The sequence below is a fragment of the Egretta garzetta genome, unplaced genomic scaffold (assembly GCF_000687185.1).
Source record: "Egretta garzetta isolate BGI_Z169 unplaced genomic scaffold, ASM68718v1 scaffold18, whole genome shotgun sequence".
NCBI lineage: Eukaryota > Metazoa > Chordata > Aves > Pelecaniformes > Ardeidae > Egretta > Egretta garzetta.
The window spans coordinates 2,472,205-2,497,154 of record NW_009260616.1 but is presented as its reverse complement, the minus strand read 5'-3'; the positions used below and the strand labels follow the sequence as shown (position 1 = coordinate 2,497,154).

The window sequence follows — 24,950 nt, the reverse complement described above, 5'->3', positions numbered from 1 at the left end:
CACCTCTCCAGCCTGTCCAGGTCTCTCTGGATGACATCCCGTCCTTCTGGTGTGTCAACCGCACCACTCAGCTTGGTGTCATCTGCAAACTTGCTGAGGGTGCACTCGATCTCGCTGTCTAAGTCATTGATGAAAACATTAAACAGCACCGGTCCCAGTACGGACCCCTGAGGGTCACCACTCGTCACCGGTCTCCATCCGGACATCAAGCCATTGACCACTACCCTCTGGACGCAACCATCCAGCCAGTTCCTTATCCACCGAACAGTCCACCCATCAAATCCATAGCTCTCCAATTTAGAGAGAAGGATGTTGTGGGGGACTGTGTCAAAGGCTTTGCAGAAGTCCAGATAGATGACGTCTGTTGGTTTTCCCTTGTCCACTGATGCTGTCACACCATCATAGAAAGCCACTAGGTTCGTCAGGCAGGACTTGCCCTTGGTGAAGCCACGCTGGCTATCTCGAATTACCTCCCTGGCCTCCATGTGCCTTAGCATAGCTTCTAGGAGGAGCTGTTCCATGATCTTCCCGGGCACAGAGGTGAGGCTGACAGGTCGGTAGTTCCCAGGGTCTTCCTTTCTACCCTTTAGCTTACCTATGAAACAAAATTTCCTGGAAGTGCTGTGTCCGCTGCACATGAGCGCCACGACTTGGTGGTGCAGAGTGCCGCAGGCAGCAAGGCCAAACCGCTTTGGACAGCACTGGACCTGTGGGCTATGTCTAAGCAAGCTAAAAGACAACAGTGTGAACCAAGCACACTGATATACAATCATCTGTAATTTTATTTAGCATTTTAGCTACTGCCATTGAAACAGCAGTGGTCATATATATGTGTGTGTGTATATGCTACTGGCACAAGGGCACCAAGAAAAGCTGGAGGTCTGTATAATCATGAAAATCCTTAATACCTATCTAACCACAATATCCAGGAGGAAACAAAGGGCAGGGAGAAAAAAAAAAAACCAAAACCAAAATCAAACAGCAAACCAAACCCCCCAAAATAACCACAGAAAAAAAAAAAGCTATTTAATATCTATATTCTGATTACTTTGAGAGGTGAAGCCAAAGAGTGATCACCTACACATGTGTGCAGAGCTTTAAAACTCTAATCCTCTCTCTGTACTTACATGCTGTAATGACCAGCCAGTTTCTAGAGCATCTTACAGTCCTACCCCCACAAAGGGATGCACCCCTAAAGATGCATTGGTATTCCTAACCATATTTATAGTTCTCTACAGATTATTCTGATCTACACATATAGAGGAGGATACAAGATTAATAGGCAAATCAGCTCCGAAACACAAAGAATATAGAAAGCATTTCTAAGTCCTCATATTGCAGGACAATAACTAAAATTCAGAGTAAACATTCTGTACTAGACTAAAGAAAACAAATGCCAGACCTTGGGAAAACAGAATTTAAAAAACCCAGTTCTTACCAACTTTGCCGTTGTTTTTTATACTTCAAAAGTAAAAAACACTGTTTTCCAAAGAGAGCCAGGAACATTGCAATACTCATCTTTAAAAGGTTCTCCAGATGCAAACTTCATAAATGATTGGGATGAAAAGAGAAGAAATTCCACTGGGAAGAGATTGCAAGCCTGAAGCTGGTGTATTTGTGAATTTAAACTTTTCCAAAGCACTAGTTTCTCACTCTTAGGAACTGTTTGGCAAGAGGTTCTCAGAGGAAGGCAAATATTGGTAAGAAGAGTGAATGCAGAGATAACAAACGATCGTGTTTTAAATTACAGAATTATAAAGGACACATATGAAGCATTTGTATTCTTGGCTTTTTTTCTTGTGAAGATTTAATTTTAATTCATAGTAATTTATTCTTAATTCACAGCACTTTCAACACCATTTTTTATAGATTAAACAGCTTTTAATAATAATATTAAATATTATGTCTTTAATAGTAATAATAATAAAAAGTAAAGACTGTGAAAGTCATTTTCCACAAAACAAAAAACTGGTGTCCTGAATTGTAAAAGCATAAGAGAAAAGAGCTAAAGCATTAAAATAATTACCTGATGTTATAACACTGTTTGCTTCATCTTTAGTAGGAACTGTGATGTTTCCTCAAGATTAGGTTTTCAGACAATTAAAACATTGCTGAATTTTCACCATTCCAACTCCAATTTCTTATAACTTAGGCTTTTGCTTTTTCAGAAGTATTTCTTTAAAACTCTTTGTCCATTCTTTAATAAAAACATCAGGAAAAAAAAAGTCTCTATCCTAGTTCTGTACACCCATCTTGCAAAGCAGCCCCAAGTCCTACATTCTTTCCATAGGTTTGGAATTTGTCACATATTGGTGTAATGTGCAAAATATCCATTCTGCCACTGCCATGAAATTCTATACAATTATTACAAATTTCAGATTGCATTTGCACAATTAGAGTTTGGCAGCTAAATGATCCAAAGAGCCTATCTGTATGTTCAGCCCCTGAGACCTGCTCAGCTGCTTAATGGACCACTCTCCAGAAGAAACAGACTGTGTTTCTTTTGGAAGAGGCAGTAGCAGAATATAACCACGTCTCCTTTGTCCTCCAAGCACAAGAAGCGGAATTTGTGATGTTTCTTATGCGCCTTCCAGGCATGTGGCATAAATGCAGTAGAGGAAAGTCCTGTGCTGTAGGGGTACAGGCAGCTGGTGAAGTTCTGATGGGCCACAAGCTTGAGTCAGAACTAGGTTCTTAGACTATGTTTACAAATTCATTTTCTGTTAAAAGCAGGTTTGGACCATACATATCCTTTAAAAAACATCAGATGCCTGATCCACGTTTGCATAAACCAGTATAGACCCCACTGCCAAAAAAAAGGAGTACTTTACTTCACAGGCCACCATGCAGCCATCTTAAATGTAACTAGATGCCATCAGTCCTTCGTGGTAAGTCATTTGTTGAGACTTGGACAGCCCTACAGTCCTTTCCTGAACACAAGTATAACTGAGGACAAAAAAAAAAAAAGTTTCATTTCAGTAGACATTTTAGATGTAGGTCAAAATAACACAAACACAAAATGTAGTCTTGTTAACTACCACTTTTTTTGCAGTTGTATGCATGTAAGTATTTAGAATAACTGCCCACAGCTATTAGACAAAAAAGCACGTGCATCTATGCATCTGAGGTGTCACACTGGTCCTTCAGGTAACTTAGGAATGAAGGACTCCAAGGACAGCAGGTTAACAACTCAGAAGAGAGGCTTCTCCCAGGGCTTTGAACAAACAGCCCAAGGCAAGTTTTCCATCAGAACAGCCAGAAGGTAGAACGGCCCACACTATCTTTCAGGAGAAGGACAGCTTAAATATTTTTAAATGTTAACTTGTTCTCTGCTCTTGAAGTTGCAGAAATCAACTCTCAACTGAAATAAATATTCTGATCCTTTACCTCTATGATTGTTTTTGACTTATCGTACTCAAAAGACCATGATCCTGAGTTCTCATGAGACCATTTAGCCCTAACTGGGAGATTCATAGGTAATATGATTGTGACAGCTTCTAATCAAATTCTCTAGAAACAACAGATTGTTTTCTTAGAGAATATGGATCTTTACAGCGAGGTCTTTCTCTGCTTCTAAAAGATGATCCAATAGAAGTTTACATATTCCAAAGCAGTTTGAGAAAGAACATGACGAAACAGTGCCCATTACCCCCATTAAGTTTGTAAAATAGATCTTCCTTTGTCAAAACAAATCTTTATTTGGCATTTTTGATCCCTAGAGACTGCAAAAAGTATTAAAATTATCCTATACTATTATTAAATAGCTCTTGAAGGTTGTCCAGAGATTATTTCACATACCAAAGAAATTCTGCTCGTGCTCCTGCCACCCTGCTAGCTCTCAGTTTCCCAGAAGTGTTGATAATCCTTCATGACTAGCCTAAATACATTTTCCCTTAAAGTACCTGCAAACTATTGGTGGACAAATAAACAAAAAAACCTGTTCTAAATGACATGAGTGTCTCAGGGATAGAGTACTGCATGAAGGCCTCAGAGGGAGAAGTCTGCCAGAAACTTAGCACAGTTCACATAAACATCCTGCGGTCATCAGCACAGCCCAAGGTGGAATCCAACTCTGAAACCCAATACAATTTATGTACACAGGACATACCAGAAAAGATCTGGATTTAGACAGGTATAAAAAGGAACCAGAAGGAAACTATGCTAGCAACGTTAATTTTACTTTTACTTACTAAAACGTAGTTAAGCAAATACATCCCACCATAGCTCTATAGACACAGGAGGTCTATTTTCCGAAACAATAAGCTCTCTCTGAATGACCCAACATGCATTCTTGGTGACCTAATATTTCAATGGACAAACAGTGTTATGTTTAGGTCCTGAAAAAAGAAGAATGTTTAAAGATGCTCAGCTTTATATAAAACTATTTCAAGCTGGTAAATGAAAGGGTTTCAATCCAAAAACTTCTACTGAACCTGAAGATGGATCTTCTGTGTATTTATATATGTATATAAGGATCCTTTTTGATTCTACTGCATCAAAATCTAATACTGAAGACTATTTCTCACTTACCAAAAAAATGTGAAGTACCTTTAAAAATATTAGCTAGCATGCAGAACAAGATTGCAAATATGAAGATGGAATTTTGCCTTGTTTCTAGTGCAGAACTGGATAACCAGATACTAATTGGATAAGCCAAGCAGTGAGGCAATGTTGAACTGACTTTATCAGATTTAATGATAAATGATGGGATAAAACTAGCATAAATAGAATGTATCAAGCAAAATGTAGATACCATATCAAGTAACAGCATTCACTGTAGCCCTAGCTTCCCAGATTCTACACTTTTTGTGTTGAAAAATAATTTAGAGTAACATGGCAAGCTGTCTCAGAACCTTCAGGGTTTACATACATCTTCCCTTATTTTCTACATGTTAAAAAGCCCTCCTAATCATCATACGATTTTTTTTTTTTTCCATCTGCAGACAAGTAGGTATACTAGCTCTCAAACTGGAATTTACAGCTTGTGGATGGCCAAATCTTTGCACCATTTCAATAGTCTGGAATATGTGCTAGGGAAGACAGCCACTTGTTTAAGTTACACCTCTCTTCATTTCTGTCCAAAGTGAATCTGTAAAGAACTCCAAGATACTTAGAGTAGATGGTCACTACAGATCTTGATCAACTTTCACTCCCTTTACAATTCAATAGCTGCAATGATTACATATATTCCCCAGCCAGGCAAAATACATCTAAAAAAATACCATTTTAAAGCTCTAATCAGAAACATAGAACTGACACAATTTGGACAACAGGCTTCCTTTGCCAAAGGCTTTTTAAAGTTGACTTTCATGTGCTGTAAAGCTCTGCTAAATCCATTCAGTAATGAAAATAAAATGAAACAGAACTATAGTGGTTTCATACTCAAACTGTAGTGAGTTTCAAACCTCAGTCACAACTGTGTAATATATAGCAAAAGGAGTACATCCATGAATATGCCCAAGATGCAAATGCACAGTACAGAATCTCAGACTAGTTGTAGATGGAGACTGCTCATTCCCACAACAGCTTAGAGCACAGTGCAAGCTAACCACAAAGGCATTTACCCTGCCTCCCCTCTGGTTTTGTAGCAGCTCAACATAGGTTGCAGCCAGACTGCTAAGTGGAGTAAAACCGCTTCAGCTGCTCAGCACTAAGGTCCAACAGCCTGGAAACAGCCAGAAGGGCTGGGTTCAGGCCCAGGTTAAGGTGCCTACATTTAAGGCAGTTGAATTTCCAACTCAGCCGTAGCCAAACACCATTTATTTCTCTTGAATTTGTGTATTACACAGGCTTACATTCACCTAGTATGGTGATCTGCTCAGAGGCCTTGCCCAGTTCGTGAAAGTGTGATCAGAAAACAGATGAGCAGAGCAGCAGGAGTTGCAGTGTCCTCCCTCCTTTTCTTCAGTAACAAAAGATAAAAGAAACCCTTAGGTTCTACAAGAATTCCTCAAGAAGTTGCATGAGATGTATAACATTCAGACTCCACATCACAATCTGGACTATGTGACACAGATAAATTACACCTTCCCTCCATATCCCATTTCCTATCCTATACGACTCACTCTCACACATTTCAAGGTCTTAACTCTTTATCCTGCTTAGCGCAGATGGGTGGAAGACTACTTCTACTCCAGACCTGTAGCAATACTATCATGTCAGAAAATCTTCCTTGAAATCTGGCATGAGTCTTCTGCTGTAGCATCTGTCATTGGGCAGCAGCTGCTGACAGCAGAGCAGCCTTGCTTATGGACCATGAGCTGTTTTACAAAAGGAGTCCCAGAAACTACCTTTATCTGCATCCCTAGCTAAGCTACTGCCAGAGAAACCATTTCAAGAACAAAAAGTGGCTACTGGTTACAGATTACACAGAAACTGGCTCATTCATTAATGAATCAGATGGGGACCTGGCATTCAGTTCCCTACCTCTCAACTCCTCTGATCTTTAGTAACTCCGTTAAGGCTTCAATACATTCACATTACAGCACTTTAACCACCTATAATCCAAGCAGTCATTACCTTTCCATGGCTATATTCTTAAGCTGCGACCATTACAAAGTCAAAGGCATAGTCAATTTACTGTCAATGTCCAGAAAGGTTTAATGGCTTCAGTGGAACCTGAACACTTAAATCCAAGAGTAACACACTCAAAATCTCAAAGCACTTCATTTCTGCTTGCAAAGTTACCCACTTTTACTTCTGTATGCAGCAGAAATACATCAGACCTTACCCATTAAATCTGTGGAGATCTTTGCTTACATCTCACCATCAGTGGGTACAGAAGTCATCTAACATCACCTCCAGCAGAAGTTCAATTTTCGGTTTTATTTTTTCCACCAATTACCAGAGTGACATCAGGGTCAGAAAGTATGACCATTGGAAACAAGCTAGAGCTTTGGTCAGGTTATCTGTCATGAGCTTAGGAATCCCTATCCTTCCCTGGTATCTGGATAATTTTTTCTATCAGTAGTTTGGGAAGTATTTACCTGCTCCACATATGAACCACTTTTATATACTGATCTTTCAATCCTCCAACCTTTCGATGTGAGACCCTACTGGTTAAACTACTTAAAAAAAAAAAAAAAAAAATCATCCTTCACATTCACATGATTTTTCTCCTATGAAATGCAGGACACATTGAAGCTTGTGGCTTTGAGCCAGGTAATACGTAAGAGTCACTTATAAAACTTTGCAGGCCTGGTGCATTTTCTGTAATAATAAAAACAGCCACTTCATTAGCACTTTATTACAAGCAGGTAATTATTACTCTCCTTTATGACAATATAATGCTTGTAAAAATCCAATCTCAGCTAAGTGAAACTAAAACCAGTCCTATTAATAATCATCAGGACCAATTGGGCTCCACAGACCCAAGCTTATTTTGCATAAGCTAGAGAGTACAGAAAGTATATATTCAATGACCAACAGAACCTTCCCAAGTTTCAATTTAAATAAGTGAAAAGGAAACAGCAATATTTAAAATGCCAGACTTAAACCAACAAACAAATCCCTTATTTTTAAAGTGAACTCAGACAACTTTTATTTGTTCTGGCTGTAAAAGTCTGGATTTTTTTTTTTCCCCTCCACCTTTGGCACCTGTTTTTTAAACATGAAGTTTTAAAAACAACTTTATGCCAATTGTCCAAACCACAGCAGGTATTAAGGTCAATGAATGAGACTATTCAAGCAGGCTGACTACCTGCTCCAGTGAACACACTTGAAAAAGCAGCTCAGTTACACCTATTTTTCACCAACTATTTGGAAGATTCCCCTAATTGTGGAATACCTGAGGGAGCTGCTTGAACTTTCCCACCTTTGGGAAAGTAGGGGTAGTTCCCACCCTTCTTTTATCATGGCTTCTACTTTATTGACTGTGGTCCAGGGGAGTCTGAAAGAAACCTTGAGTCCAGCAGGTACAGAGGTAGAACAAGATATTAAATACTGTAATAAAAGTCAGAGAAAAATAGAGCATGAATTCAACCATTGTATTGACGCAACTAAGAGTGTAGTCAACATCAGGCAGAAGGCTGAAAATGAGCATCTCCAGGTTAAAGTCCAGTTCTGGAATATCTTTACCTGGCTATGTTTAACCAGTTCCAGAAACAGTTTTGTGGAACTCCCTCCTCAAAATCCAAAGTCAAATTTTCATACTTGCTTAGGCTATTCACTGGTCAGGCCCTTTGAAAATTTCTTTTCCTAAACTGTGAACAAAGTTAACTGGATATTTCTGTTGTTCCTCTCCATCAGAAAGACGCAAGTCCGCCATCACCTGCATGTTTACATTTTTAAACAAATCTAATAAAAATCCAAACTTTAAATATATAAACATTTATACTACTTAATCAGAAATGCATTTGTGGGAGAAAGGATGATTACCTTTTTATATAAAAACAGCTTTGTGTTTTCAGTATCTTCAGAACTAATCAGTTTTCATTTAAAATCACACAACTGATAGGAGTTTCAAATTAATGCATTCATTTGATCAATATTTGTTGGGTTTTACTTTCATAGGCAGGGGAAGAAGGAATAAAAATGAGGAAGAAAAAAGGTCAGGCCAGCTGCATACCCAAGGTACTGGAAAACATCATTCCTAACACCAGTACTTGTGTTTGGTATGTTTTACTTTAGTATCATAAATTCTCTAAGATGGGTGAAATTACCTTATTTTTATACAAGCAAAATGAAATGGGGCCACAAACAATGTAGCATTGTTAAAAAGCATTAATCAATAATGCTATATGAATCTGAGGAATGTATTATCAGAAATTCATGTCAAGTCTCAAAACTTTCTCTATAACCTATGTGGAACACATCTTTTCCTGAGGTTTCAGCATGGTTACTCAGTGCCTCTGCAAGTTAACTCAGTCAGAATACAGCTATAAATATTTAACTGGGTGTCATCTATATAAATATACTCTATATTAAATAGAGTTCTTGTGATCAACAGTTACCTGCGCTGAACAGAACAAACTGGCCAGCAGTCAGTCATTTTTGCAGTGCCAGAACAAATACAGACCATCTTTCCATTACTACTTGAAAGTAGGACATTTATTCAACCACAATTACAAGTGTTAGAAGTACGAGGGCTTTAAAGCTATAAAAAGACTAGTACGGGACTGTAGGGGTAACACAGTTTCTTTCGTGTTGTTTGTTTGAAGAGAGAATTGTTTATTGTATCTCAAAGTATGAATATGGATAGGACTGCACAGCCCTGCAGATTGCCCCAACAAGCATCTATTAATTACAAAAAACGACATGCATTCTGAAACTCAAAAGAAATCGTATTTGTTTTCCAATTAGCAAGGTAAACATTTTCTTCACCAAGATGTTTTCTAGTCTCATGCAGTCCAAGCGGCTAGTGTTGGAACAGAAAACACCCTCCATGTAAACACAAAGTAACAACTAGTACGAAACAAAACAAAGAAACAGCATCATCAAAACATATACAGACACCCCTCCAACTTCCCACAGTTATTTAATTCACAGATTTTCCTGCTTGTTATTTCTTTGGGCACGTTTGACTGCGGGCAGCAAGAAGCTGAAAAACATCTGCATTAGTTTTCCCCACTAAGAAAGGTGCAGCGGAACACTTTGCCCCTCTCCACTCCCATGGAGGGCTTACCTGGCCGCTATCACAGGAGCGTGCAAACACCCTTCGGCACTGTGTGACGGAAAGGGAGAGAGGATGGTTTTAAACCATGGAGTTGAGATGATTTAGGAGTTTCCAGAGTGTCATGCAGTGCACCACAAGCTAGGTAACCCAGTAACTCCTGTAATTTCATGGCAGGCTTTCAAACTTCTCTGAGAAATTCCTAAATACCTTTCCCTGAGAGCTTAAAATTGGAGACCGGGGAATTTCTTCACCAGAGATGGTGCTACAGGCTATAAGAGTCCATTGCAAAATGGTAGCTACCATGAGTTTTGGGTATAAGCACTTCAATAGAGGAAAACTTATCACAGACTAGGGTAGAGTCTTCAAAGTTTACTTCAGGCAGGTAACACAATTGGAACTGACAACATCGGAAGGCACTTGTCATAGATTCTGAGCTACAAAAAGAAAAATAATTGTGTCCTCTTAACAGTGTTGAGATTTCATGTCATCAATAAAGTCACTCCAAATTCTTCAGACTACTTGTTAAAACTGCAGGACTCCATCTTCCCCCAACACATTCTTGCCTCTTTATTCAAAACTGAGATTACCTAGCCAAACTAAAGGAGTAAAATGCCCCCAGGTTCCTTGGGTACCATATTTTAACAAAAAGTAATTCTAAATTAAAAAAATTTCAGGATTAAGACTAAAAGCCACTTACTAAAAATAAGACAAATTCCAAGTTAAAGCTGTTAATTTTTCCTTTCAGAGAACTCACTCATCTTTGAAACTACCTAAGCACAGGATTTATGCTTAGATGGTGAAAAGTCAAGATCACATACTCTAAGTCAAAACAATAAATCTAAACATATTCACACTGAAAACCCTCAGTATCAGAAGCATATTCAGCCAGTGCCCAACTACTGCAGAGACATAGCCCAGCCTTTCTCTGAGTTTTGCTTCTCTTTTTTTTTTTTTTCTTTTGGGGGGAGGGAGCGGGGAGAGGGGAAGGCAGGCTGTGTGAAAGGGAATGGTTGCTTATTTTATTACAGTTTATGCTTAATTAAGCTGTTCCACATTTCTTCCTCGTAAGCAGTCATTGCTTACTGTGGGACTCATTCAAGTCCCTTTGCAAGTAACTTGCAGGATTGCAGTGAAAGTTAGTTCCCATTTCCCAAAGCATGGGGTCGCTTCCACGTCACTTATGCATGTATTTCCACTCTGTGGGAATAAGACACTGAAGAAACAGGGGATTTTGGAAAGCATATGCAAGCGCACGCTTTCTAACAACATTCAACAGCAAATTGAACATTCATCCAGCAAATATGACGAAACACTGCAAACTGCTGCAAATGGCATTAAAGACTCTGTGATTCCAGTACCTACTTCACATGGTCCAGAGAAACTCTATTTTGAGTCTTTTTATTCCAGTTAAGATCAGGACTTAGACTATCAGATCACTATTTTGAAGGAATACTACCATGGCTATCTTTACATGGGAAGAAGCAGCCAATACATAACTAAAAAGCAAATACTGGAGCGGTGCAACAGAGCCATGTATCACGCCATTATTCCTGACTATTAGGGTATTGGGACAAGAGGAGCAGGGGGCAGTGACGATACCTTCATTTGGAAGTAAAAGACAGCTTTCTAAGTGCATAGCTGCAAAGCAAAAGCATCTGAACGTTTATACTTTGAAAACAGGTACGGAAATAACCTTTCTTATTTAAAATGTGCTGCTACTGTAAATAGGTATACACAAGTATGTCTACTACATGTATTTTTGCACGTGCAAATACATACCGAAGCCTACCTCTCATGTGTGTGCTTAAGGCTAAACACATGTTAGTGCTCTGCCAATAAAAAATATCCACAGCAACAGGGAAAACATACAAAAGAAGTGAACTCCAATTCTACCTCAATTTCCCATACCCACAGAAAAACAAAACCTCAAACCCAAGAAGTAGCATAAGATAGCACGATAGGGTGGAGCTCAGGTTAAACAGGAGGACAGCGAGTTTGCCAGTAATATACCTTTTAACCCCACAATCATCCCTATTTATGCAGGGACACACAGAGATTATTCACCTTCCTGGCCAGAAGGAGCCAAGGCAGGAAGCGAGGCTGCTGGGCAAATATCAGTGTACGTTATTGGAGCTTTTGTAACGTAAGTGTGCCTGCTTTGGGGGTATTTATGAATTAGGCTAGAAATTAGCATGAAACTGTGTGTGCATAAAACTGTCACCTGCTGTTCTTAACTTTCTTAACCAAATATTGTCAAATTAGCAACAACCACACTTCCCACCGAGGGCTGTATATTTAAATGTTTTAAAAAATCAAAAGCTATTTTTGGATTTATGTGAACCAAAAGAAGGAGCTGGAGTTGTATTTCTTCAAGGAAGAAATAAACTCTATGCCCATACATATGCTGCCTCTGTCAAAAGCGGATGACCGGACTCTCATTTGAATTTATAGAGAATAATTTTTAAATTAAGCACCTTGAGAAGGTACACAAACAACTTGAGGACAAAGCTTCCTTCTTGAAAAGATTAAAAAGAACTGAATGCACATAGGGGGAGTAGAAATGCCATCTCAGACATGCAAACATTCTCTGAAAACCACTGACCAGATTGGACACGCAAGCTTAATGGGGAAAGCAGGCTTCAGTCTGAAGACCTCTGCAGCGGAAAGGGTTTATTTACAAAAATGGAACATAGTGTTGTTTAGAGGATGGCTAGAAAGAAGAATAGAATAAAAGAACCGTTTGACAATACATTAAATAAATGATTGCAGCAGTCTTTAACTCACAACTTTAATACAGCCCTCTAGTAAGCAAAGGTATTAGCACAATTATAAGCAGAATAGACTTGATGGTCCATTAGTCTCTTTCAGTACAGTAACTTGTGTTCTAGGATATTTGCCATAATACATAAAAGCCAAAAAAGTTGTTACTTGAAGAGCGTGCAATTAAACAAAGACACAAAGCAGGTAAAATTCAGCCCACGTTAACCTGTCATTCCACAGGATAGCCGCACAGTTCAGGGCCAGCAGCTCAGTCTTTTGGTTGGAAAGGTAACAGGCGTCCCTTCTGTACCTACCATGCATGAGAATGCACAGTAACACAGGTTATTTATTGGTATTCCTATAACATATCATGCTAGTACCCTTGCCTGATTATTTCTACAATTGGTATTAGGATATAGGTGCATACGTGTTCTTCTGCATAGGTATCGCTTGTACCTCACCAAAAGGCTCCCCAGACACCTTCCACAAATAGCATAAATTAACTTGAAAAATAAATACATGCTCACTTCATCAGGACAGTAACTTGTAGCCCATGCTCAGCTTCCTTTAGCAACAAAGATATCATTTATCTTTGGTTTTCCACTAATTTGGTACAAGGGGAACAAAGAATTTCAAACACATCCAAAAACCTAGCTCCTACAAGACTGAATACCACATAACAGTGTCAAAGAAATCTGCAATTGGCAAAGGAGTTTTAATACACAGTTAATTTATACAAAGGTATTTTTGCTGAGAATGTTTGATAAAATTGCAAAATATATTTAGTTCTACACTTTCATCCTTAATGAGAAAGGTTTGTTTATTCTCTCTTATTCTGCCTCTTCGATCTTAAATAACGTTTCAGAGTCACAAACCATTCAAGGACTGAAAATTACTGCCTATTTAGTACTGAACGCTAATCAAAGTGATGCTGAAACACTGTAAGATTCCATTATTTATTCAAAAAAAAAGTCACAATGTGTGGATACAGTCCTCTAAACAGGACTAGTTTAATGAACTTTCTTAATGGCTAAAACCAATCTATAATCTGAAATAAAAAAGAAAAAAGAGGGGGAAAAAAAAAAGGAAAAAAAGAAAAAAAAGAAAAATATATAAGCTGTAATCAAGTTTGATCCACCAACAGTAAAGAAGGAGTAGTTTACATTTACTGAACTGAAACAGTTTACATTTACTAAACTGAAACAGTTCAATAGGAACAACATGCATCTAGTAAAAGTACAGCAATAACTGCATTTCATTGAGCAAACCTTAAAAAAAGTTACATTACTGAATGCAATGCTGAAAGCTCAAAAAAACCCCACCAGCCCCAAGAATCAGCCCATACAGCACTTGCGTATTTAAGCAGTATGGATTTCAATACATTTGCTATAACTAGATACAATGAAGTTCCCATTGTGTAAGGCAAGCTTGCATTTCAAGAATTCATAATAGAGAAACGTTACTTGCAGAATACATCACGTACCTAGTACTGTACCTCCAACATCAAAACAGAAGTATAGAAATATAATGTGAAGATAATCTCCTAAAACAATAACTGCCTAAAAGTAACCTTCAGGTTCTCACACAACTCCCTTATTCACACCTTAATTGATTGCAAGTTCTCCACTCGTGTCCCACTGAACAATTACTCACATTAGTAGTCTCTATAGACTTTAGTGGGGATACTCCTGAAAGTTAACAGCTCACCAAAGTTCAAAATGTATAGTTCTTTCCATAAACCATTTACAGAGAAATCCAAATGAAGTACTTAGAATTATCAACCTTACTTACAAGTTCATGAGTTTTTCCAATGTTATCTTTCTCAGTTCTAAAAACAGAGGGGCCGTAAAATTTTAGAAAATACAAGCTATGAGCAATACAATTTCATCAACAATAAGAAATCCAAGGAAAGAAAAAAAAAACACCAAACAAAAAACCCCCTTAACAGGATCTAGGATGACTGCCCAAAATAGCTTCCCCCACCCCTAAAAACACACATATACACACACAGATAATTACTGCTTACTGATTTTTGGGGGAGGAGCTTATGCCCAGCAGTCACCCAACTAGGGGGAAAATCATATAAATACTCAGGGGTGACACTTGAAATCATCAGCTTCTGCTCACTCACCAGTGGCAGAAGAACTCCTTAACAGAGGAGGGTTCACTGCTCTACCACTCTGCATTGGAGCTCCACAACATTTTGGTATGTTATGATTTCATTTTATTCTATTTGGTTTCGAAGGTAGCTTCTACAGCATACATGTTTTCTGGTTGGGGAGAGAAGGGGGTTGATATTTAAGGGCCAGTGACAGCATCCTTACTGCCACTGGGGCTATTTGAAAGGCTATAGATAAAAGCCTGATTTCAAGCAAGGCAATCTGAGATTTAGCCACTGATGCTGAAGGAGCCAGGTACTTCATTTGCTATAGCATTAGACAGAAGCAATAAGATTGTGGTAGAGTGTCTATGTATTTCCACTGAAAACTTTTCTTTGTTTCAGGGGTTTTGATATATGCAATGCCTTAACTTACTTTTGGAGCCCTGGTGTAACTAGGAAAATAATCACTGTTTCTGAAGACAGTGGTTCAAGTAGGCTGGCTTCCATATAAAATTATTCTTTTCCTAAGAGTGAGACTATTGCCTCTAAGCTATCTATACAAGAGCTCTATCATTCAGAGTGACAGCAGTAATGATTCCCTTTTTCTTGAAGGATTTTTCACCTCTTTCACCTTTAGTGAAAGCAGGAGGAAGTAAGCACAAAATAATGTTACTTTTAATACCAATTCTTTAAGAAAACTCATTTATTCATGCACAAGAAACAGAACTGAAGAGCTTTTCTTTATAACAAACTTTTTCTCCCCTTTTTAACAGAAAACAGATTTGGAAACATGCATTTACAAATATCCTTACTGCTGCTGTTTTGTCTGAACATTGTCCATGGTAGCGATGGATATTTTTCTGAGCGATACCAGAAACAATCCAGCATCAAGGGGCCACATTTTCTACCATTCAATGTAAAGAGTCAAGGTAAGTCATAAAAGTATGACACAAACCTCTACATAGTTTTTTTCATGAGTGATTTAAGCTTATACTTTAATTATCAGACTAATCTCTTAGTAAAATAACAACTCTAGCTTTATCGTAAAGCATTCTTTTCATTTAATAAATCAGTCTTATTGTACAGGCAGATTGTATAGGCAATATATAATTGCAATGCTATACATTGTGACATCTTATTTCTGGGTATCCTCTCTGTCCTTGTAAGTCACATGGGTGGTTATACTTCAGTGTTTGAAACTGAGTTCTGCTTTATTTTTCCATGCTTAGGCCAAAGCTTTTTTTAAAAAACTTGAAATCAAAACTTCTGACTTCCTAGGTGCTGGCTTTTGATGAATTGTCCCCCAAAGGATGATCAGTAGTCTGTATTTGAAATTATCATCAGTTAAGAGAACTGAATCTTCCTTGTAAACATCCCTCTCTTCCCCCTCCCTGCCTCCCAGGAACATTATTTTCTTTCAGACATCAACAGGCTATTCAGAATAGCTTTCACTTTTGCTGTATTCCATCTGCCTTTCGTTGTAATAATCATACTTGGGCAGAAATGAGGAAGCTGAATGAGGGACTCAAAAAAACCAGGATTTGCAAATAAGCTGCTCTTCACCAGAAAAAGGACATTTTAGGTTGTATCTGCATTAGAAAATAGGGTAGCACAACAGAAGCAGATCTGGAGAGCAGAATAGCTGCTGCTCAGGACATAGCATCCACATTACCTTCGTTTAGGAGGTTACATTTCAGAATAGCTTTAGTCTGATCCTATGGACTGAGTGCTCACGAGTGGCACACAGAGTCCAAAGACGCAGCCCTAGTCTCACCCCAATGGGCTCCAGCCACATGCTCCAAGAACACTCTGCATTAAGAACCAAGTGAAAGCAGCATGGCTGGGAAACTTACCCCCCAAAATGTTCTTCTTGGCTGTACCAAAATACTGTCACAGTTTTGTCCCTTGCCTGCAGCACAGGGGCTTTCTGGAATCCTACCAGTACTCTCAGATTGAATTTAGGTATATGTACATAAACAGCTACTCTGAGGGCTTCCTAACTGGAATTACCACTGGGTTAGAGTTGCATTTCCTCCCTCTCCCCTTATTAACTTTTCATAGTGTTTTTCCTTTACTTTATTTATATTGTTTTTAAGTATAATATTTACTTGATTATCCTCTACCATACTTCACTTACTTCTCTTCTTGTACTGGGGCTTCCCCCCCTCCCCCCATAGAAAACATTTGGAAAGGAGGAAACCAGCAGCAAATTAAGAAAAAGGAAGGAGCAGGGTAGACAGGAAATGGGATGAAAAGGGGACATGAATTGTCCTGAGCTAAGTTTCCACTTTATATACTAACACAGAATCTAATGTGCAGGCAACTTCATACTTAGAATGATTATTTTCAACATGTGAGAAAAGTATAAAAGGCTGTCTACTTTCGAAAGGTAACACAGACAATATAGCATACCTCAAAAGCAGGAACAGTGTAAAGTTTTACAGACATGGGAGTCCAGTCATTCAAAATTGCTTGACAAATCTTCACTTGGGGAACAAGCACCAAACTAGAGGACTGGAAAACCACTGCTATTATTCAGTCTGGAAAACAAGCATCCTATGGAGAGTTTTTAGAAGAGTTTAAAGAGGGCAGAATGTTAGAGGTCATCATTTCTAGTCTGAGACCATCATGGAAGACTAAAACAGGAGACTGCAGAACCAAATTCATTTAACTGTATTGTATAGTGAGTTCTTCTGTGTGCAAGTAGCTCAAGTAGCACATGGCAAGATTTTCATCACAGCTTACTTTTCCTATTTGGTCACCAAACATTGGCTTTTACAGATTTGGTTACCAGTAAATTCTCTTTTTGTTTTGTATAGCTTTGTCAAAAAGCAGCCTGGAACTAAAATTTCAGTCCAGGCCCAAACTGGTGACCCAGGACAGCATGTAATAGAACATACAAGGCACTTAAAACCTATTAAAGTTAATTTGGTGAAATTGTTTTAACAGTTTTAAAAATCTTATTCTTGACATCTCTCCAGTCAGAATATACTTCACTTTTATGTATGTATTTAGTATTACTATCCTTTAGATGTACCAGGGCATGATTTTTAAACAAGTAGCTCTGGCTTGAAATCTTTGAAAAGTCCTAGTTGAGAATAATCATTGAATTAAGTCTAACTGTTCAGCAATGCTTAAGCATTAATTAATGCCATTATTGCAGGTTATGTTAAAGTGTTCACATTTAATTCAATACATAAATAGGGTTTGACTGCACTCAGAGAACGTAAACAAATTTTGCATCAAGATGTGTGCCAAGACATATGAAAGAGTAGTCAACCACTACTTCAGTTTTCCTGGTAAAAATCCTACTTCATTATTGTGTTCAGCTGTCCTTTCCTCAGAGGACTTACCATTTGTCTCTAGACAGCACAATTACCAGACATTTTAATCTAAAAGCAGCGCAACTTTGAAACAATGTAGCTCCTCGCAGAAAATCTCTATAACAACATGAACACTGACAAAGCCTTTAGCAACTTACCCAAAAAGGCAGCACCCACCATTTTGTGAATCTAGGACTAATATAAAGTTGCATCTAAAACATGGTAAAAAGCAAGAAAGAGAAGCACTCTGAAGCTAAAGTCTGATGCAATCTGCCACTAAAAAGATTAGATCAATTCATGTTACTTAAACACAACTGAATAAAATGAACGTTGCCCCACTGCAGAAGTTAAACTCACACTGACTGCTGAAGAACAAAGTACATGTGGTAGGTCAGGACATAGTTCCTTGAGTTATTGTTAAGAAAGAGCAGACCTGGCTGGGGTCACTGTTGTCTTCTGCCAAAGTGCCCACATAAATGCTTGGTTCTTCCCCTAAGGCTTTACAGCTGAAGCAGCATTAGCTCAGGAATCTGTTTAGGCATTTGTGTTGGGGCTTTAATCTGACCTGCCTCTGTTCTCTGGTGCGAACAGATAGTTTCTGAAGTTCTATCCATAGATAGAACCTATGGAATAAATGCTGAGTCCTCCAGTTGAGTAAGCTGTTTTCTCTGATGGCAGCTCTCTTACCTATGGTGAAGAGAAAACATGTAATGTGCAAAGAAAATTTACATGCCACTTCCGCTGCAGGGTAAATGTTAATTCTGACAGGCTTAAGCCAATGCCCAAATCATTTTTCATATGATGTAGTTCTTAAAATTTGCCATATCTTGTCACCTATATGACAAGAAAACCAACTTGCAATTGAACCCTACCGAATCTGGGAGTTCAGTAGTAAGAAATCCAACAATATCAGTAAGATACCAAAGACTGCACCATGCACCAGACTTGTCAGTGGTACTCACAGATTTCATAATCTGCTTTGCAGCTGAGAAGGATGTGTGTTTGCATTTTCAATTTGTCAATAAATCAGACTTTGCTTTCTTCCTATGTGTAGGATTTTAGCAACTATCTTCCTTTTCATTGCTTTAAGGAAGATAAGACAGGAAGGTATGCAAAATAACATGATACGCGTTTGTGCTGATGTTATGCATCAGCAAAAAAGAAAATGCACTCTCTCTAGACTTGGTAGATAAGAACAATTTCCCTGGCAAGCTAGGAAGAAGGCAACCTGGCAGATCCAATATCAAACCAAAATCAAATGTATTTCATGTATAAATCTCTTTTTTTTTTTTTTTTAAATACAACATGTACAAGAATAGTTTTCTTCCTCCGTCTCATTTTTGGTTCATCAAGACTAACCACAGATTGGAAGAAGCAATTTATCATCTAAAAGACAGCAGAACAGTCATTGCTTAAACTTTTAAACATATATATACACACACACACTCTGCTCTCTTTGCAAGAGGCTGAAATGCAGACTTTAGCTGATCCAGTTGTTGATCTTATCAATCTTTTCTAAATAAGCATCAAACAGAATATGTTGCCATTATAAAAAACACAGAATCCATTATCTTCCTACAGCTCTCAGTTTTTATTTTTAAAATAACCTCTTAAATTAACATTCATCATAGGTATGGTATTTCATTCTATAATGCTGCCAGTTACTGCAAACTACTGAAGTAGTCTCACAGTATCCCTGTTAATCTTGTCTGTAATGTCCTACAAATCAGCATCCTAATTCCAGCAGGAAGCTGCAAGCTTCCCCAAAGTGCACAGAAGACTAAGCAGTGAGATGGTTTGTTTATTCCTCTATTTGTGACATTTGGTTAAGTGGCTCCACCTGCTGTTTTGATAACTAAGAAAATGAAGTATTATTAAAAAAAACCAAAACAATGCCGGAATTGTTTACTTACTGCAGTAAGTTGTGACCTTACCACTGCGTGAAATTTTTAGGACAGCATTTGAAAATATAATATTCATATGTTTACAAAAAACCCAGAGCCATGGCCCACTTTTGTAAGTGTGAGAGGAGTAAGGACAAAAATCTCATTACTAAAATGTAGCACCAAGTAGTTTCAGAAAAGCAGCTACAACCACACGGGAAGCTTTCACTGGCTTTGTTCATCATCAAGATGCAAGTCTGATAACTTCCTAAATCAGTCACCTGTTTGGTTTTTTTTTTTCTTCCTTAATAGCTTGCATCTACTTGCACAGCATCTTTTAAGTTCTCTGATGACCCTAAATGTATTGAAGCCAAAAAAGTTTCTGGAGGCCCTATAGCTCACAACACAACCCCAAGACATTTGCACTCGTTAATTATTCATATAAGAGCTCTGAGACACTATTGCCCTGAATGTCAGGTTCTTAGTGACCAAACACAGTATTAGAAACTTGACTCCTATGAGGTTCAAATTAGGTTAACCCTTCACACATTTCACCGCCATGCCAGAAGTCTGCAAATCTGTTGTAGCTGCCCTGGCTGACCTGGTTTCCTCTCTCTTCTCACAGGTGTGCAGATAAGGGGCGAACAAGGACCCCCTGGTCCCCCAGGCCCTATTGGACCAAGAGGACAACCAGGTCCTGCAGGAAAGCCAGGGTTTGGAAGTCCTGGTCCCCAAGGCCCCCCTGGTCCCCCAGGACCACCTGGATTCTCTGCGGTTGGAAAGCCAGGCATGCCAGGTCTACCAGGAAAGCCAGGAGACAGAGGACTAAATGGTGAGAAAGGAGAAGCTGGACCTGTTGGGCTCCCAGGAGCAAGAGGGCCACAAGGACCCCCTGGCACTCCCGGCCCCGCAGGACTGTCTGTACCTGGCAAGCCAGGACCACAAGGTCCTCCAGGAGCTCAAGGGCCAAGGGGCCTCCCCGGTGAGAAGGGAGAGCCAGGTATCCCTGGCGTAAACGGACAAAAGGGAGAAAATGGATTTGGCCTTCCAGGCCGCCCGGGTAGCAGGGGTCTTCCAGGCCCACAGGGGCCACGGGGCCTCCCTGGTCCTGCTGGGGTAGGGAAGCCTGGCGAAAATGGTCTTCCAGGTCAGCCAGGCATGAAAGGTGACAGAGGTTTACCAGGCGCACCCGGAGCAGCTGGTATCCCAGGTCCCCAGGGTCCCCCAGGAGAACCTGGAGAAGTTGGTGTCGGCAAGCCTGGGCCAATGGGACCACCAGGAGCAGCAGGCATCCCCGGCGCCAAGGGACACCCTGGACCAGCAGGCTTGCCTGGATCCCCAGGTCTTCCAGGATTTGGAAAGCCAGGATTGCCGGGGATGAAGGGACACAGAGGGCCTGAAGGTCCTCCTGGCCTTCCAGGACCTAAAGGAGACCAAGGCCCAGCTGGTGTGCCAGGAGAACCAGGGCCTGCCGGGCCACCCGGCAACATGGGCCCTCAAGGACTCAAAGGCTTGCCTGGTGAGAACGGTCTACCTGGACCCAAAGGCGACATGGGCCCCGCAGGCCCCCCGGGATTCCCAGGAGCCAAGGGTGAACGAGGTCTGCCAGGATTAGAGGGAAAACCAGGATACCCAGGCGAGCAGGGTCTTTCTGGTCCTAAGGGACACCCGGGTTTCCCAGGCCCAAAAGGTGACCCTGGCCATGCTGGGCTCCCTGGCTTGCCTGGTCCAATGGGTCCGCAAGGAGTTAAGGGAGTGCCAGGGATCAATGGCGAGCCGGGGCCCAGGGGGCCCTCAGGAATACCTGGGATCAGAGGCCCCATCGGCCCCCCTGGCCTGCCAGGAGCCCCTGGTGCAAAAGGCGAGCCAGGAGCACCAGGACTGCCAGGCCCAGCAGGTATTGCTACAAAAGGCTTAAGCGGACCCATGGGACCACCTGGACCCCCCGGTCCTAAAGGCAGCAATGGAGAGCCTGGCTTGCCAGGCCCCCCAGGTCCCCCTGGTCCTCCTGGCCAAGCCGTAATCCCACAGATGCCCGAAAGCTACGTTAAAGCAGGAGAGTCTCGGGATATGTCTTTCGTGAAAGGAGTAAACCAAGCTCTTACTGGGATGCCAGTGTCTGCTTTCAGCGTCATCCTCTCAAAAGCCTACCCTGGGGCAACAGTCCCCATCAAATTTGATAAAATCTTGTACAATAGGCAGCAACACTATGACCCCAGAACAGGAATCTTCACCTGCAGGATCCCTGGACTGTACTATTTCTCCTACCATGTACACGCAAAAGGAACAAATGTTTGGGTTGCACTCTACAAAAATGGTTCCCCAATCATGTACACTTATGATGAGTACAAGAAAGGATACCTTGACCAGGCTTCTGGCAGTGCTGTCGTCGATCTCATGGAGAATGATCAAGTATGGCTCCAACTGCCCAATTCAGAATCCAATGGTCTCTATTCCTCTGACTATGTTCACTCTTCTTTCTCAGGTTTCCTATTTGCTCATATCTAACAACATCCCACTTACACTGTCCTGACACTCTCTCCTTCAGACCATTTTAACGGCGCAATGATCTGGATTCATCACGAGCAGGTCATGCAACTTCAATTTTGCAACAGAAATGGAGGAGGGAGCGAGAAGGTGCAAGAGATTGGTTCAAAACTAGTAGAATAATATTGTATGGTTTTAGAGAATTGTCATAAGAATTTTGTTTCAATGATGATCAATTGTCCAACTGAATGCAACATTAAAATTTTATGAATTAATATAATGGACCAGTCTGTCTTTTTTTTTTTTAAAAAAAAAAAAAAAAGGGAAACCTAGAATTTCTAACTTCTCATAACACATAAAGTAGTGATTCCAGGACTCCTGATCATACTTCACTATACTTGAATTAACCAGGTATTATTCAGAGCCAACACTCTCAGACACAAGATGGTCATCACAACAGACAGATAATATACTTCAGTAACATTAGGCTGCTCTCAGCTTCATCTTTAAGCTATCAAACAGGAGTCAAGAAAACACAACTCTAATATAGTGCATACCATGTCACAGTTTTAATTTAGTTCCACTTTTCTTATTACTGAATAACTGTCTTGCAGAAAGGCAGATTTACAAATTATTACCCGCTACTGAATATCTAAAACTCACAATATGAAAAAGCAACCACATTTGAAGTCTCAGCATTCTTTGATGCACATTTTGTAATCTGCAGCAACAAACTATTTCAATATTTTTTAAGCTCCTAACATTCTGTAAAACTACAGTGTTCAGAGTACAGTAAAATCTGTTACGGGACTACAAAGAGTTAATGGTATAAAGTGAGCTAGCTCAGTAAAATCTGTGCTTATAAATTATCAAACCACAATAGTTTGATCACACATTTCTACCAATGACAGTTACCATTCATGCTTTAAAAGTATCATATACACAAAAACCTTATCAACTCTTCAACTATTATTTTTAGCTTAATTTTTTAATCATTTGAACTAAAAGTATGTAGGCTCATGTTTAAAAGTTGTGTGATATCACCATTTCTTCAAGAAAGCAGAACCTGAGGCTTGTTATATAGCATACATTTGAAATCAGCAATTGCCCACATACTTGATAACATAAAACACTACATAATGTTTTGGAAACACTAAAGAACTACCAAGAAGGTATCTTTGCACAATTGTTTTTTCTCCCCTTATTAAGTGCTGCCGGATATGGAAGCCTGTGGCTTAGGCTATACTTTGGTAAAATAAGTGCTTAAGAAGAGAGTGTAATGTGAGAGCTGCTTATTTTAGCAGCCAAGTAGACCTAGCCAAGCAGATTGGTACTACTACTACAAACATTGCACACAAACATTTGTATGGAAATAATACAGTGGACTGTAACACAATTAATAAGTAGCAATCCTGTGATACTTTTCTTTCACGCCAAAATAAAATTCAAGACACTTGAGTCTGAACTATCTATCCCCCCTTTTCTACCTTCCTGTTTTAGGCCAAATATCAGCTACAGATCTCCTAAGAACGATCTTTTTTTTTTTTTTGCACTAAAGATGTTTTCCTATGCAGTTACTGTCATTAGCTCAACAGCACTTTCCAGTATCTAAACATAGCACGTCCTGCTGCCAATACATTCAACCAATCTGGCATTTTGCTTTCAGCAACAAACAGAGGGACTGGGTACTGGAGCTGGAAAAGACTGCTCAGTAGTTGTAAAGTTTCTGGTTAATTGCTTTACATCTGAAATGTATGCCAAAGCACATGTCTAAAATCGTTGGAGATGCTTGGTGCTCAGCAGTACATGACTGCCCTGTGATTCCAGCTAACTAGCCTCCACACAAGAAACTGGGCCTAGACGGTATTCTTAAAAGCATGGCTCACCAATTCTTATCGTCCCTCCGCTTTAAATCAGGTTTTGTCCTTTAATGTCTTTGTTCCTCAAATGAACACAGGACTTCAAACAAGTCTACAGCTTAGTACTTCAGGCCCATCTTTTTGAAGGCTTTTCATAATTGTTATGCATTAAACCATTAAGAAAGCATCTCTTAACACAGAAAAGCTACAGAATGCACACCAAATTGTGGCACAAGCACTTCTACCTTTTGGCTACCTATTTTGGCTTTGGATTCTCAATTTAGAGGGAACCTTGAGAAGGCCTGTAAGATTTTTAAGTTTGTTTTTTAATATTTTCTACACATGAATATCAGCAATCTACCTAAAGATAAAGCTCTTCCAGAAACCATGTATTTTCTGGGTCATGGGCATTAGAGGAAAGAAAATCCAATACAAGATTAAAATGAAAACATAAGAGCCTGTAATAGTACAAAACTTGCTTCCAAAGGCTTCAAAAAAATTTCTGAGACAAATTTCAGCAGTTCCTAAGTGTTCAAACACATGAAACACCCAAATAATCCCTTCTGTATTTAGCTGGAAAGCCCAGCAGAGAAGTGTAACAAATTACTTTGCTTCTGTCTTTGATGCCGGTTTCACAATTAAGACAAATAATGATCTCTCATCACTGGACTACATCAACACTAGGAATTTCTAATGTTTTGCAGAATTTTTGGAGGATTCTTTCTTTTTGGCCAGAAAAGCATCTTTGCTTTTTGTTTGTTGCATTTGAAGTTGCATATAAAGGACGGAGTGCAGATATTGCAGACATCTAGATCCACCACCTTCTGCCAAGACAGCAGGGTAATAACATAAACTTGCAATCAAAAACCTGTATGTGTGTGTGTCTCTGTGTACACACATGCACTTTTTTTGGGGGCGGGGGGG

At 39.6% G+C, this 24,950-nt stretch overlaps 2 protein-coding genes across 2 annotated transcripts in view; one reads left to right on the top strand and one right to left on the bottom strand.

Annotated features, from left to right (window-relative positions):
- NT5DC1 (5'-nucleotidase domain containing 1) overlaps positions 1–24,950 on the bottom strand; it is a 155,535-nt gene that overhangs the window by 111,925 nt on the left and 18,660 nt on the right. The gene's annotated exons all lie outside the window — the stretch shown is intronic.
- Positions 13,497–22,360, top strand: COL10A1 (collagen type X alpha 1 chain). The gene is made up of 2 exons (XM_009645216.2): positions 13,497–15,403; positions 20,306–22,360. Exons 1-2 carry the CDS (start codon positions 15,265–15,267, stop codon positions 22,186–22,188), a joined length of 2,022 nt encoding a protein of 673 aa, XP_009643511.1. The 5' UTR covers positions 13,497–15,264; the 3' UTR covers positions 22,189–22,360.